Here is a 16,291-nt window from a genome sequence, read left to right as displayed (position 1 = left end):
TCTTTGCAACCCCATGGACTGTAGCCCACCAAGCTCCTCTGTCCATGGACTTCTCCAGGCAAGAACACTGGAGTGAGCGGGTTGCCATTTCCTCCTTCAGGGGATCTTCCCAGGGGTTGAACCCACATCTCGTGCATCTCCTGCATTGGAAGGTGGATGCTTTAGCACTGAGCCTCCTGGTTTGGGCTGCTGCTGCTGCTGCTGCTAAGTCGCTTCAGTCGTGTCCGACTCTGCTTTAAAAAAAAGTTTCTATGCCCACCATTCTGCAACCTACTTTTCCCCCCATGACAGTGTTTTTAAGATCTGTTGCATAAATATGTTACAATTTTATTTAACCAGTCCCCTGGTGATGGACAGTTAAGCAGTTTCCAGTTGCTCACTGTCACAAACAATACTGCGATGCATATCCATGTATGTGCCTCCTGGGCTCAGAGCAGCCACCGAATGACATCTGTCAGCAATGAACAGCTCGCTGGGGTGGAAGGTCTGGTGGATATTATTGTATGTCCTCCCCAAAGTTTTGTTACCATCGTTAAAAGCAGGTTGGGAGATTGAACGGGCTCCAGAGCTGGGGTGAAAGGCGCCCCAAGGTGAACTGTTTCTGGGCTGCAGGGCGGCTGTCGCCCTCCCCCGCAGCAGCAGCAGCCCCGGTTCGTGTCCATGGGCCCGGCGGCCACGCCCCCGAGCGCCCGCGGCTTCATTCTCGCTCCTGCACGGAGATGCGGCTCTCTTTGCCGTCCTCCTGGGCCACCGGCTGACACCAGCATAAGGTCTCCTGCACCGGAGGAGGCGGGTGGGGGCCGGGAAAATCCTCCGGATCAATCGTCTCCACGGGATCCTGCCTTTCAGCCGTAGGGTGCAGGGCCTGGGGAGACAAGGCTTGGGGTTGCCCCTAGCAACACTTCCGACAGCTTCCCTGGAAGCCATCCCACCCCTCGCCCCTTTTCCCTTTCCCAAATCAAGGGTCAGTGCTGATTCCATGGGTGCGTCCTGCCCCCTGCTGGCCACAGCGAGGGCGTTACGAAGCTTCCGTAAGGGGAGCCCGGGGGGTTAAGGAAATGTTCCTCTATCACCCACTCCTAGATCCCACACCAAGGCTCGGAAGATGCTGCTCTCCCAGGAAAGAAGAGTAAATGTCAGACTTTGCCAGTGGTGCTGGGGACTGGCCCTGCCTCAATTTTGTTGCCATATAGACAACAATGCACCAGTCTTTCTTTCCTGTCTTAGACTGTCCCCCTGGGTGACCTACCTTAGCCTGCCTCTTCTTGGTCATGTTCCCTAGAGAGAAAAAAAAAGGATGAGGAGTCGGCAAGGCCAGATAAGGAAACAGGTGACCCGCCAACTGTCCCTCCTGCCCCATCACCTCCCCACCTGGGGACTCACTGATACAGGCAGATACCAACAGGACAGCAAACAGGACTCCCATCGTGATGGGGATCGCCACCAGGGTCCTCATCCGACTCTGGAAACCTGGAGAGAGCAAGACTTCAGCCATGGCTCCCCAACCTTTTGCCCAAAGCGGCTGCGCTTTACTGGACTCTCAAATCCTTCTGTGTCTAAGCTCATCTATATCAGAAATTTCAAACACATGGCCCCTAGTAGAAGTGTGACCAGCAGATGTCTTTAGTGTGACTGGCATGTGTGTGTGTCTCTGTGTGTGTTTTAATTTATATTTGCCAACATTTTAAGATTGGGAGATTGCACATTTAAAATGTAGGTATCTGATTTCTCTTACAAATTTGGAAGATCCAGCCCCAGTGGGCCAGCAGCCCACCTGCCACTCATTGGCCAGAACTGAGTGGTGAAAGTTGCCGCTACCAGCTCGCCACACTTCCCACCCCTCCCTACTTTGTCCGTTATTGGCCCAGCCTCATTTATCTCTGCACCCTTGTCTTTGTTATAGAAGAATGGAAGGGAAGGGAAAGTGTTTCTTATGCCTAAGTCTCTATTCTATATGGGAAACTGGAAAAAAAGACCAGAGGTGTGGTAAGGACTAAAGTAAGACCAGTAAAGCACTGCCTTAGGACAAAACTGAAGGGGACACCCAAAAGCTCAGTAATCAAGATAAGTCGTATTTTTTTGGCCACGCCACACAACATATGGGATCTTAGTTCCCTGGCCAGGGATCAAACCCATGTCTGCAGCATAGGAAGTGCAGAGTCTTAACCACTGGGCTGCCAGGGAAGTCCCAAATAAGTCATATTTTAATGTCATGTTTTGAAAAATTATATCAGCAAACTCTGGACCACCGGCCAACTGCCTGTTTTTAAATAAAGTTTTATTGGAACTGGAGTCGGGATCACAGTGAGGCTGGGTTGTACAAATACAGGGTTGGAGCCTGTCTTTATTTAAACTCTTGTTATTCTATTTGTTATGGAGGCAGTTTGGAACTGTGGCAACCTAACTCTGCCGCTTATCTGTGGAGCCTGGGCAAGTCACTCCTTCTCTCTGAGCCTCAGTTTCCTCATCTGTAAAATGGGATAATACCACCTCCCCTAATAGGGCAGTGTAAATCCCTGGCGTGGGCGCAGGCATTTTGGAGGCGCCACCACAGTAATTCACAGTAATTTTTTTTTAAGTATTGCCTCAAATATCTATCTTGACGACAGCATTTTTCTGGTGCCCCCTTAAATATTGTGTCCAAGGCAAGTGCCTCCCTCACCTCACCCCAGTCCCAACCTTGCCAAGAGGAAAGTGAATTTTAAGGAAAAGCAGAGTGCCTGTCTCTTATCCCTGATCTTTTCCCCTCATTAACTGGATCCTGCCTAATCTCTATAGTTATTTGAGTCTGTGATCTGAGCTGTGAGTCACCTCCTCATTCTAAGATTACAACTGAGGGCCCTGGTGGCCTAGAGGTTAGGGTTCCGGGCTTTCACTGCTATGGCCGGGATTCAGTTCTTGGTCAGGGAACTGAGATTCTGCAAGCCATGTGGCGCAGCCAAAAAAAAAGACAAAAAAAAAAAAAAACTGAGCGCCTGAGAGGAACCAGTGTCACACATGCTGGGCCTCTGTGTGCAGGGCGGCAGAAGAGTTCCAAGGGGCACCTCCAAAATGCCTGCGCCCACACCAGGGACTTACACTGCCCTATTAGGGGAGGCGGTGTTATCCCATCTTACAGATGAAGAAACTGAGGCTCAGAGAGAGGGAGTGACTTGCCCAGGCGCCACAGGTAAGCAGCAGAGCTAGGCTGCCACAGTTCCAAACTGCCTCCTCCTCTTGCTTGAGCCCCCCTCCCTCTTTCCCCACCAGTGCTTCCGGGTGCCCCAGTCTCCCCCTCAGCTCCCCGCCTCCTTAGCCTGCTGCGGGGCCCACTCTCCAGGACTTACCGCAGACAGCGTCTGTCTTATTCGTCCCCACATGTTGCTCCACCAGGCCTTTTCTCTCGCAGCTGTGTACAGACACGCATGCACATGCAGACACACACACAGAGAAAGAGAAACTAAGTTTCCCCACTCATGAGATTTCCAGCCCCAGAGGGAGACAGCCAGCCCCCAACAGAGCATGTGATGTGCACCCTCCTGTGCCGCTTGCTACGGGAATGACACAGACTGTTCATACAGAACTCGCGAGTACAGAGGAAAGACAATGGTAAACCGTGAAGGAGTGAGGATAGGGAAGCCTCTGACGAGTGCCACGTGCCTGTCAACCGGGCATGGTTCAGGGTAGAGGAGGCAGAATCCACCTAGACTGGGATGCAAGGATGAGGGGGGACTGCTCAAATTTGGCACCACTGATGTCTGGGGGCCACATAATTTTTCTTCTGTGGTGGGGACTGTCCTGAATACCGTAGGATGTTTAGCAGCATCCCTGGCCTCTACCCACTAGACGCCAGCAGCATCCTCCTCCCCAGTCGTGAGAACCAAAATATCTCCAGGTACCGTCATGTGTCCCCTGGGGGAGAAAACTGCTCAGTTGAGAATCTCTGGTTTGAGAGTCATCCAGAAAGACTTCCCTGGGGAAGTCAGATCTCAGTGGGCCCTTGAGGAATGTAAAATTTAGAACATCAGTATATTTAGGGCGCGCCAGGCGGCTCAGCAGTAAAGAATCCACCTGTAATGCAAGAGACTCAGGTTCAGTCCCTGGGTGGAGAAGACCTCTGGAGAAGGAAATGGCAACCCACTCCAGTATTCTTGTCTGGGAAATCCCATGGATGGAGGAGCCTGGTGGGCTACAGGCTGTGGGGCTGCAGAGGAGTCAGACACAACTTAGCGCCTGAACAACAATACCACCATATTCTCTTTAAGCAGGACAACATGATACGAAGGATTAGGTGGGTGATGAGCCAGATGGTATAAGGAAACTCTGGAAAACTGGATCTTTAGAACCAGATCACTAATCAGCCATGAAGTTTTCAGCTGGATTCAGCTGGTGGGTCGCGTCAGCATCCAACCAGATGACTAAAGCTGCTAGAGGATTTAATGGCCAAAGATCTCCCAGGAGGAGAAATGACAGAAAAATGGCTTGCCAGGAGATGATGAAGACTTGGACCAAGGTGGTTCCCAGGAGGAATGGAAAGGGATGGACAAAGAAGGACATCACAAAGGACAAAACATCTAACGCAGGAAAAAGAGAAGCTTCAAAGAAAGCACATATAAGAGAAGAGTGCTTAAGAGTTTTTGAAACACATTTACATGTCTGTTCCTCTACCCTTGTGAAATGAAGGTCATTCTCATTTTCCAAATGAGGACACCAAGGCTCAGATGAGGGTCCCAGTCCCACGCGGTCATACCCTTTCTAAGCTGAGTGAGTTTGGAACCCAGTGCTTTGGTTCTACCAAACCAAGGTGCCTCCCTTTCCCAGTCAACATTTATCAGTAAAGATTTATTGAGCACCTACTATGCAGCAGATGCTGTTTGGAGCATAAGGGATACATCCATGGAAGAAAAAAAGATCGTCTCTATAGTTCAGGAGTTTGCCACCTACTGGAGACTTGCAGACAGTAAACAAGGTATATACAGGATGCTACTATTTGTGTGAAAGATCCGTTTGCACGTGTATGCCTTTGTTTGTGCAGAGAATCTCTAGAAGGACACGTGTGGTCCAGCGGCTGCAGGATGGCTGAGGGTGACGAGGGGACGTATCACTACTGGCCCTTTTATGCCTTCTGTCCTCATGCCTGTCTTACTCATTTTTTCAAATTAAACGTAAAGGGGAAAAAAAAAAAAAACTTAATCAAGCATGTGCTTAAGCGTATTCCAGGCAGAAGAGTTTAATGCAAGAGAACAAACAGTGTGTTGAGGGAATTGCAAGCAACATGATGTCACGAAGAGATCAAGAGAGGGAGCTGGGAGGTCAGAGGCTGTGCAGAGGAGTCAGGGTTTCATCCCAAAGGCGCAGAGAGCCGCAGAGCATTTTAAACAGGGAGTGCCGTGCTCCAAAGAGAACGGTGGAAAGCTTACTTTGGCAAAGGGATGGAGAACCAGCTGAAAGGGAGAAGCTAGAGGCAGGGAGGCCAGTGAGGAGGCTACAGCATCAGCCAGACCACAGTGATGAGGTCCAAACTAAGGTGGTGACAGGGGAGATTAGAGAGAAGAAGGAAGAGGCCCAAAACATTTGGAAGGTTAGACAGACAGGACTTAGTGACTGACTGGGGGAGACGGAGGGGGACCCTGCAACAGGTGCCCAGAGGCATGTTTGCGCCCATCACAGCGGGTGAAGGCAGCAGGCAGGTGCCCGTGGCTCACCTCCGAGGAGGTGTACCCTCAGCAGGTAGATACGACAGGCTGGGACCTAGGAGACAAATCTAGACAGATGGTGATGGGGAACGATCAAAGGAGGATAGTAGCCAAAGCCACGGATGTGGAAAAGATGGTCCAGGGGAGGTGGGCAAAGTGAGGGGAGACTAGAGCCTAGAACAGAGGCCTAGAAAACCAGATCAGGAGGAGGAAGGAGGGGCTGAGAGGGGTACAAGGAAAGGAAGAGAGGTGTCACTGTGCCCCCACAGAGGGAGAATTTCACCAAAGATCAGAGAGCAGCGGTGTCTATTACCACCAAGAGAGAGCAGGCAGGAAATGCCGAAAGTGTCTTTCTGGTTGGCTGTGGGATCCCTCGAGACATTCTAGAGGTGTGTGAGTGTGTGTGGACATGGGGAGCGGGGACCGAAGGACTGGTGGCCAGAGAGAAGGGAAGCGGGTCCCATGCCCCTTTTCGGGCAGGAAACACAAGGGATGAGTCCTTATACCTTGTCCAAGGGTGACACTTTTCAAAAGCAGATGACACATTGGAGAAGAAGCCAACCGGGCAGGGTTCACAGATGGTATCCAAAACCCCTGTAGCTGAGGGGGAAGAGGAGGCATTAATCATTACAGTGGAGCCCCTGTCTGGCTGTTAGAGGGACCGGTGGGCAGGCAGGACCAGATGAGTATCCTGCTTCAAAGCACTTCTCCCCACAGCACACACCTTCCCTTGGGGCAGGCGGCCCCTAACGAGGCCTCCCCCATGGCCCTCCCGAGGCTGATGCCCATGGTGGGAGGCAGAAGGCGAAGATTCCATTTCCAACCCACTATTGTGGAGATACGGAGAAGGCAGTGGCACCCCGCTCCAGTACTCTTGCCTGGAAAATCCCACGGGTGGAGGAGCCTGGTGGGCTGCAGTCCATGGGGTTGCAAAGAGTCTGACACAACTGAGCGACTTCACTTTCACTTTTCACTTTCATGCATTGGAGAAGGAAATGGCAACCCACTCCAGTGTTCTTGCCTGGAGAATCCCAGGGACGGTGGAGCCTGGTGGGCTGCCATCTATGGCGTCGCACAGAGTCGGACATGACTGAAGCGACTTAGCAGCAGCAGCATGGTGGAGATATCAACGTAGGCTGGTCTCTCCACCTCTGGGGCAGAGTGACCGCTGCCCAGCCCCTCTCCTTGGGCCCTTGCCTCCTCTCTCCTGCCTCTAAAGCTGATTCCCAGACAGGCCACTTACCGATCTGCTTGACCCCGAAGCCAGGGAGACACAAGCTGTGGGGCGTACAACTTTCGCAGGTGTGACTGGTACAGTGTTGGCCTTCATCACATACGCAAGTGGTGTCTGTATTCAAGGTGCCCTCGCTCTGGATCCGGAGCCCTAGGTCTGTGCAGAGACAGGAAGGAAGGATGGGAACCCCTTACCGGCCTTGATCCAGGGGCCCCTGATCTTCATATTTCCTGTTCTTTTGTTTTAGACCCTCTTCCTAGCAGGGACGGCAATCAAATTAGGCAACAACCAAGACAACCCAGACTCTAACCAATCAGAACAGACCCTGGCTATTAAAATTTAAAAAGCCAGGATGGCTGTACTGTCAGGAATGAGCTGGACTGTCAGCCTGACTCCCAAGGGCCCCTTCCCCCGCAGCCCACGCACTGGGGTTGCAGTATCTGTGCTCGTGACAGTATTTTTCTCTGTTCCAGGTGGACAGGAATTCGCCTTTACCGCAGGACTGGCATTCTGTTTTGCTGACCTCTGTGCAGTCGTTCAGCAGTTTCTGTCCTGGAAAACATCCGGAAATGAGGGTGCTCCAGGCCACCCAATGAGTCAGACACTTAACTGAAAAGTGGTAAGGCTGGGCTTTAGGGAGGGGGCTGCAAAGAGGGCAGTCCCAGACCCTTCCAGCCTTCATACTCGGGTATAGGACGCAGAAGAGATAGGAACCCTAGTTCTGGGTTGGCAGAAAGGAAGCTCAGAACATCCTGGGGCAGGGACAGGGAATCCCAGGGGTCATTTAAGACACAAGCTTATCGTTGACACATGAGATCTGCATGTGCCAGCAGACCAAGACAGGTCCCACGTGGGGCTAGAGGGTCGGCGTCTCACCCGGCGGGCACAAATCACAGCAAAGACTGTTCACTGGGTATTGCTTCTCTCCGCAGGCAGTGGCTGGTTCTGGGTGGACCTAAAAAAAGAATTGGGTGATTTGAAGGGATCTTGAAATCTCAGATGTAGCCTCCTCGGCAGACAGGTGCAAATCGGCCAGGACAGAGGTTAGAACCAAAGTGGAAGTACAAAGCAGAAAAACGGGGCCTGTGTGTTATATGTTACATTTGTTTTTATCTAAACTGCCAACTAGTATGATGACAAAGGTACCCAGAGAATCACTCTGATATTTTACAAAGTAATTGCACTGTTAACTCACAGTATTCATTGCACTAAACACATCTTCCTTTTGGCTTGAGGGCTGAGTCTTTCCTCTCCCCAGCAACCCAAGAGCACATGAGGACTCCAGCATCTACCCTGGAGTCCTGAAGCTGGCTGACTCCAGCTGGTCCTAGCCCAAATAGGGGCTATATTTAGCATCTGGCCTCTTCCTTCTATTCTTTTGCTCCCCACCCTCTTCCCCTCTCCGAGCCTCGTCATGTTTTCTCCCTTCAGCCTCTCATCATCTGATCATCCAACCCCTCCGTCACGAAATACAGGATGGAGCAGCTGGAAGCATAAAATCCAACTCTTTCACTTCACACGTGGTGAGACTGGGGACCAGAAAGGCCGATTCACTTGCCCAAGGTCACACAGTGATAGAATCCGAATGAGAACTCGGGTCTCAATACTCCCTCTCTCCATCAGCGTGGGTCTCCTGTATTATTGTCACTACATCCAGGTACCACCCATGCTATTCATCACTTCTTGTTCATTTAAATACATTTATTTTCAAGGTAAACCTCATAGCATTGCCATGAGAGCAAAACTAGTATCACTTCTCATAAATAAAAGGCAACCCTAAAAATAAATTCAGCAGAAACAAAACAATGTCATTAAGCCATAGCTGATTGCTTTGCTTACTGACAGCCCTCTACCCCAGGCCTGCTCCTGATTTTTGTTTTAAAAGGAGGATTAGAAGGCATTTGAGAGGTATTAACTATATTCTAGCTCCAGCGACTTCCTTCTTGAAAAATGAAAAGGATTTTAAATAGAACTGCAAAGTGAATCTATGTTGTTAATTCTACATCTGCATGGGGTTGCAGAAGAGTTGACATGACTTAGCAACTTCACAACAGCAACCGCATGCTCTCTAAAATCATCTCACACTTTGGGAACAGCCAGTGAAAAGAACAGTTTTAAGGGTCAAACAGCTTAAAGCTCCAGTCTTGACTTTGTAACACTTAACTAATTGTTTTGCCTCTCTTATCCTCAGTTTCTACAACTCTAAAATGGGAGAAATAATGCCTGCCCCACAGATTAGGACTTCCTAGGTGGCCCCAGTGGTTAAGAACCCGCCTTCCAATACAGGAGACATAAGAGACATGGGTTTGATCCCTGGGTCAGGAAGACCCTCTGGAGGAGGATATGGCAGCTCACTCCAGTTTTCTTGCCTGGAGAATCCCATGGACAGAGCCCTGGCAGGCTACAATCCATGGTGTCACAAGAGTTGACTGAAGCAATTTAGAATGCACGCATGCACAGATTAGGTTGTGAAGACGAGAAAGAATGGATAAATATGGCCTGGTATAGTGTCCAGAACATAGGAGTTGCTCATTAAATGGCACTTTTAATTATCATACATACATAAGTATCTGCTGGGTTGCCCAGCACCCTGGCTACCAGGAACCTGCCTAATTGGTAGTTCTCATTCAACTTGGGGCGGGGGGGGGGGCAGGGGGGGGCGCGTGAATCACTTACAGAAGTGCGTCTTATCCCAAGCAGGGAAGGAAAGAGCAAAGGTTACTGCTCCCGCCATCACATCACAACACACCATCCTGTGAACGTTCTCCCCACAAGCCCATGGACCTTCCCCCCACACTCCCAGGGCAGCAAAAGTCCTCTATGCCATTTTCAAACATACGAGACATATAGCCCCTCCTCTGAAAATGCGTCAAATCCCCAGTTCCCACTTCACAGTTTCAACCCTTCTGACATGTGGTAGCTCAGGACCAAGGCTTGGAGACTCTCACCATCTGAGAGGCTGGCTCAGAAATCAGGCAGATGTACATTTATTGGCAGGTTCCACCTAGCTAAGTGGATTGGGGCAAGCCATTTTCTCTCTCTGAGCCTCAGTTTGCTCATCTGTATAATGGGGGAGTTGGAAGAAATCAGACCAAGAATGCACGTAAAGTATTTTGCTCAGAGCCTGACACACAGGAAGCTCTCAGTAAACAGCCTCAGATATTGTTGTCACAGCCTAGTCTCCACCTGGAGCTAAAATTGGGACTTTGCTCTTGAGAAGCCCAGACCACCTTTTACCCTATCCCCGCTGGCTTTTCCTCCACTTCTCCTCCAAGAGCCCCCTTCCTGCCCCCTTTCTCCCTAAGAGCCATTGCTTACAGTGAAAATGAAAGTGCTGGGGCCAGAGTAGCTTCCCCACAGCATCTCTCCCCTTGCTGCTGACCCCCTACTTCATGGGTCATTCCTGCCCTGCCTTCATGTCAGAAAGTACAGCCCTTGAAAGTTAGGGGGAGACCAGAGGGGTGGGGATGACAGTGTCAGGTACTTGGGGGATTCCCAGCCTCCAGAATGAGGAACTACAAAAAATACATTTAAACTAGAAGCGAGTCAAGTGTGGAACTCTGAAAATCCCGGAGATATGCTTGGTTGGGCATATCTTAGCCCTTCTGGCACCTGGAGAAACCTCTGCTGGTCTCCCAGCCCTTTCATGGTCCCATGAACTGTTCAGGTCCCCCAAGAGTCCCCTATGTCACCTTAAATTCAGGAGGCAGGGTCACAGCCTTGGGTATTCCTCCTATGTTGGGGGTAGGGGAAGATCACCAGGATTTGGTTCTGGAGTGGGAACGTTAAAAGCTCCTTGCCTTCTCAGAGAAGCACCTGGGCCACTGCCCTCATCCCATGCTCCCGCAAGATGTCCTGGAAGAAGGCCACCCCAGCTGGCAAGGAGGTGATAACCACTCACAGAGGCTGGCATTTATCCACAATGGGAAAGAGACAGGAAACCGGCCAAACCCGCCCCTTCCCTTGGCTGGCCTCCCTTCTCACTTCTGAAACCCCTCACCGTCTCTTTCGGGCCAGCCTTCGAGGCAGACCCAGACTCCAGTTCTTTGACCAGATAAAGGCTTAAAGCTGCCGAAACCCCCAACCTCATCTGCCTAGGCGTTTCCTGCGGCGACCCCACTAGGCGCCCTCTGTGGGCCACCTGGGACCCCCACCCCTGCCCGGGAGGAGAGAGAAACAGCCCATCTCATTCAGCCATGACCCCGGTACCCTACCCAGCTTCCACACCCCCACCGCAAAATCAGCTCAGAAGGTCCCCTGCCCGAAGTATCGCTTCTTTTCCCATTCCCTACTCTCTAATCTCAAATTCCCGCCTCTGGTCGGAACGGAATTTCAACTTACGGCGGTCAGAAAGAAGCCCCAGCAGAGACACTGCAGTGGCAAACGAACCATGGCGAGGTGAGAAACGGCGGCGGGAGGAGAGCGCGCCGGGACTTAGGCGCTTCCAGTTCCCCTGTCCTGGCCCGGGGGCCCGCCCAGGAAAGAAGCGGGGTCTTCGGGGACCAATCGCAGCCAGCCTCGCTGGCGGAGGGGCGGAGCTCCCGGAGACACACCTCCCTGGGATTTCCCCCAGGACATTCCCGGGGAGTCTAATTCCCCAAGGAGTTTAGGGACGCACTTTGGGGAAGGAAGCGGGGAGAAAGGGGGAAAGGGTCGTTCCAAGGAGAGCTCTTCATGGGAACCCCCCCCTCCCCGCGCCCCCTAGGACTACAAAGGCCGAACAGGAGAGAGGCAGCCGCTTTCTGGGGATGGGGATGAGGAGTTGGGAGAGAGGCGAAGGGAGTGGAGAGAGATCCCTATGGGTGTTAAGACTCCTCCACCCCGCCCGGTTCTTCCCCGCCGCCTCCGGCAATCCCAGCGGAACCGAAAGTGTCGAACGCCGCGGATGGAGAGGCCTAAAGAAGTTCCCAGAAAACGGGAAGGCCACGGCTGGGTGGTGGAAGGAGGTTTGGAGGGGGCGGGGGGGCTTTCAAGGAAAAGAGTTTCCCAACTTACAGTTTCGCTCTCTTTCAAAGGAAATTCCCTCGCGTGGGCGCCGCGTCCCAGCGCGCTCCCTGCCTCATCCCATTCATCCATCCATCCATCCACCCATCCATCCGTGCGTGCTGTCCCCACCAGACTCTGTTCCATTCCAGTTCCTTTCCTTTCCGCCACCTGAAAACAGGCGCTTAGACTAGACCACTCTTTCTTGGGGTCGCAGGACCCCTTGAGAATCTTTGGAGACTGGAGACCCCCTAGTTCTGCAGAAGCACACGTCCTTGTAGCAATTATTTCCCCAGTTCAGACCCTCCAAGCCTTTCTTGAACTCTGCTCTGCAGCAGGGAACACCTGGGTTGTGGCCTAGGCTCTGCTTCTGATGGGCTGGGTGTCCTTGAGCCTCGATGTGCTTCAATAAAACCTAAGGAGCTTGAACTAGAGGGTGTTTGGGGTGATGACTCTCCAAGCTCTGAGTTTCTGGGCAGGGTCAAAAGGTCAAACTGCACAGATCAGAGAGGAAGGGAGAGGGCTGCTAACCCCATTCTCCTGGCTTCTGCTGCAAAGGGCACATTTGCAGACCTGTAGATTTTACCTTCAGAATCCATCCCCTCTCTTCTATCCCCTCTGCCACTGCTTTAATTCAGAGGCTCACCATCTTTCACCTGGGCTGTCACAACAGCCTCACTCATTCAATTAAGTATTTGTTGAGTCTCTGCTATGTTCCAGGTAACTCTGAGCCCAGCTCCCCCACCCCCTCCACCCACCTCCACCCACCCACTGCCCCCCCACTTACCCCCCCCCCTCCCCATCCAACCAGTCCATTCTAAAGGAAATCAGTCCTGGGTGTTCTTTGGAAGGAATGATGCTAAAGCTGAAGCTCCAGTACTTTGGCCACCTCATGCGAAGAGCTGACTCATTGGAAAAGACTCTGATGCTGGAAGGGATTGGGAGCAGGAGGAGAAGGGGACAACAGAGGATGAGATGCCTGGATGGCATCACTGACTCGATGGACATGAATCTGAGTGAACTCTGGGAGTTGGTGATGGACAGGGAGGCCTGGCGTGCTGCGATTCATGGGGTCGCAAAGAGTCAGACACGACTGAGCGACTGAACTGAGACCCTGTTGTTGTTCAGTCACTGAGTCTTGTCCAACTATCTGCAAGCCCATGGACTGTAGCACACCAGGTTCCTCTGTCCTCCACTATCTTCCAGAGTTTGCTCAAATTCATGTCCATTAAGTCGGTGATACTATCTGATCATCTCATCCTCTGTCACCCCTTCTCCTTTCGCCTTCAGTCTTTCCCAAGTCAGAGTCTTTTCCAGAGTCGGCTTTTCACATCAAGTGGCCAAAGTACTGGAGCTTCAGCTTCAGCATCAATCCTTCCAATATATGTTCAGGGTTGATTTCATTTAGTATTGACTGGTTTGATCTCCTTCCTGAACAAGGGAGTCTCATCTGAGGATGGTCCAAACTCTCTTCTGGCTCAGCTGAGTCTCCATTCAGCCCCACCCTCTGTTCCCACACTCACACCCTGCCGTGTCCTACCATGCATGCTGGCTTCAAGCATCCTCGCCTTTTCTTCACTTTCCAAAAGCACAGTTGTTTCTTTCTTCTGTCTTGCTGTTTTCTTCCTTCTCCTTCCTCGAATGAGTTTAAATTTTACCTTCTCTTTAGATAAACCTCCTCTAAACTCCCCGAGACAGAAGTGGATACTGCACCCCACCTTTGCCCCTGCTCCCAGGTTCCCACAGCAGTAACATGCTGGATTCTTACCCCATATGCCTGGCCCCATTTGATGATGAGCTCATTGAGGGCAGGACTGAATCTGTCCCAGTCCTGGGCACCAACACATTTGCTGAATGAATAAATAAGTGAGTAGGTTCGATAACTTCTTATTCTAAGCACAGTCTCCGTCAGAAAGGAGGTATAGAGCTGATAGTTTCAACACAGACCTCAAGTTGATACCTGTAGTCCCAGAACACTTGAAACCAGAGACCAGGGAATTTCATGAAAGTCACACAAGCATGCCTGGAATAGAGACAACATTAAAATATCTTTTCCCTTTTTAACCCACATTGGAAAACACAAGCACCATTTTCATTCCTAGGGGGGCGGTGTAGGGGGGCGTTACTATAATAACTTAAGCCATCACTTATTCTTTATTTGCTTGATTCTAAAATTGGGCCCTTCACAAAACTGCCTTGGGAAGCAAGTACACAGAATTAAACATTAATTATATTATATAAAACATATCATAGCAGCAATTAAAGCAGCTTAAATTAATGTGTGAAAGAATAAATAGTAGCCTCCGGGTGGCCCCATGGGGCGAAGACCAGATGAGATAAAGGGAAGATATTTTAGTATATGCATATCCCGAGGAGACATGGGCTGGCAGGCATGGGCCCAGAGAAGGCATCGAATCTTCCTGGGCTTAGAAGAGTGCGCTGGAGGAGGAAAGAGAAAAGATGACTTTTGGGGAGGGTGACAATATTTCAGAGTCCCACTGAAGGGTGAAACTATGAAGCGTTCAGTGGTGGGAGTAGGGCAAAAGATATTCCAAAGAGCAGGAACCGAGGATTTTGAAATCACAGAAGAAATGGCCTTTGTAGGGAGGTGGGGGCGGCGGCGGGGGGCAGTCCCAGGGCCAGATAAATGGATGAGAAGTGGGCCTGAAGGTCAAGTCTGCAGCACTGCTGGAGTCTGGCTGCTAGGTGGTTCTAAAATACAAACCCGATCGTGCGCCTCCCAGATGTGAAGCAACCCCACAGATCTCTCACTCCTACAAGCCCACAGAGCGTCTAGGCCTGAATCTCTAACTGTCCTCCCTGCCTTCAACTTTCCGCTCCAGACTGTGCTGTCATCGCTGCAGGGAGAGCCCTTTCCCACTGTCCTTTCATTGAACCAACTCTTTCTGTTCTTAAAAAGTATTTATTTGACTGCGTGGGGTCTTCGTTGTGGCATGCAGGATCTTCGTTGCAGCACACAGACTCCAGTTGTGACCCTCGGGCCCTGGAGCTTGCAAGTTTCAGCAGTTGTGGCTCCTCTGTCCACGGGATTGTCCAGGGAAGAATACTGGAGTGGGTTGCCGTTTCTTCTCCTTGAGTTTCCTTAAACAATGTAAGATTTTTAAAACTTATATATATATATTATTTATATAATCATATAATATATATTTAAAATATAAAATATAATTATAATATATAATTATATAATTAATATATCAATTAATATATCAATTATATAATATTATAATATAATATATTATATTATTATATTATATTAATATGCTGCTGCTGCTGCTAAGTCGCTTCAGTCGTGTCCGACTCTGTGCGACGCCATAGATGGCAGCCCACCAGGCTCCACCGTCCCTGGGATTCTCCAGGCAAGAACACTGGAGTGGGTTGCCATTTCCTTCTCCAATGCATGAAAGTGAAAAGTGAAAGTGAAGTCGCTCAGTCGTGTCTGACTCTCAGCGACCCCATGTACTGCAGCCTACCAGGCTCCTCCATCCATGGGATTCCCCGCAAGAGTACTGGAGTGGGGTGCCATTGCCTTCTCCATATATTAATATATATTAATATATTAGTGTATTATTAGTATATTAATCATATAATATATAATATTATATATTAATAATATATTATATAATTTTACTTTGTTTATTTTTAATATTTTTGGCCTCACTGGGTCTTCATTGCAGTGTGCAGGCTTTCTCTAGTTGTAGCATGCAGACTTAGTCACTTCGTGGCACGTGGGATCTTAGTTCCCTGAGCAGGGATCAAACTCACATCCCCTGCATTGCAAGGTGGATTCTTAACCACTGGGCTACCAGGGAAGTCCCCAGACCAGCTCTTTCTTATCCTTCAAGGCTCAATTCAGGTGCCCCTTCTCTGGAAAGCCCTCTCCATCAGCCAGCCTGGGATGTGCACCCGTAGCTTCCCATGCCTGCTCAGAACCCTGGAGCTGCTTGCCTAGGTAAGACTCCAGCTCTACCACACGTATTTCAATTATTCTGTTTACTCACAGAACCAGTGTATTGAGGTGACTCAACTCAGTGGGATATAATAATGAAGCTTTTTTCCCCCTAATCTCTGCCTTCAGTCCTGCTGTGTTGAATCTCCATTTTCCATTCCTTAATGACATCTTGGGCAGATTGCATTACTTTCGGATCACTTTCTGTTGTTAAGCTTCCATCCTTGAAAGCTTTATTCTCAAACTCAATTTAAATCTCATTTGATCTTCTCCCTTGCTTATTCAAGGATTGACTTGAGCCAGGACCCCACTTGTTTGGATAAAAAGTGGAAGTGGGTGTGTGGCCTGATTGGGAGACATACCCTGCTACCATCTCCTTATTGAAATCGGGAGGAGGGAGCGGGAACAACCTTCTATAACATGGCCCTCTGC

General features: G+C 50.3%; 1 protein-coding gene across 3 annotated transcripts; it reads right to left on the bottom strand.

Moving 5' to 3' along the window:
• Positions 1–306: 306 nt before the first annotated feature.
• CD40 (CD40 molecule) lies at positions 307–11,319 on the bottom strand. 3 transcript variants are annotated; one of them, XM_004014616.5, is made up of 9 exons: positions 11,251–11,319; positions 7,786–7,864; positions 7,336–7,461; positions 6,919–7,065; positions 6,182–6,275; positions 3,327–3,388; positions 1,384–1,470; positions 1,250–1,278; positions 307–865 (listed from the first exon to the last, which is right to left on the bottom strand). In XM_004014616.5, exons 1-9 carry the CDS (start codon positions 11,299–11,301, stop codon positions 698–700), a joined length of 843 nt encoding a protein of 280 aa, XP_004014665.1. In that variant the 5' UTR covers positions 11,302–11,319; the 3' UTR covers positions 307–697. The 3 variants fall into 3 exon arrangements, with proteins under 3 accessions (XP_004014665.1, XP_012044683.1, XP_060253043.1); XM_012189293.5 differs by having other exon boundaries at positions 591–865; positions 1,372–1,470; XM_060397060.1 differs by lacking the exons at positions 307–865; positions 1,250–1,278 and having other exon boundaries at positions 1,380–1,486; positions 3,303–3,388.
• Between the last annotated feature and the right edge of the window lie 4,972 nt (positions 11,320–16,291).

Source organism: Ovis aries, chromosome 13, assembly GCF_016772045.2.
Source record: "Ovis aries strain OAR_USU_Benz2616 breed Rambouillet chromosome 13, ARS-UI_Ramb_v3.0, whole genome shotgun sequence".
NCBI classification, from domain to species: Eukaryota; Metazoa; Chordata; class Mammalia; order Artiodactyla; family Bovidae; genus Ovis; species Ovis aries.
Note: the sequence above shows the minus strand (reverse complement) of the source record. Positions and strands in the feature narration are given on the sequence as shown.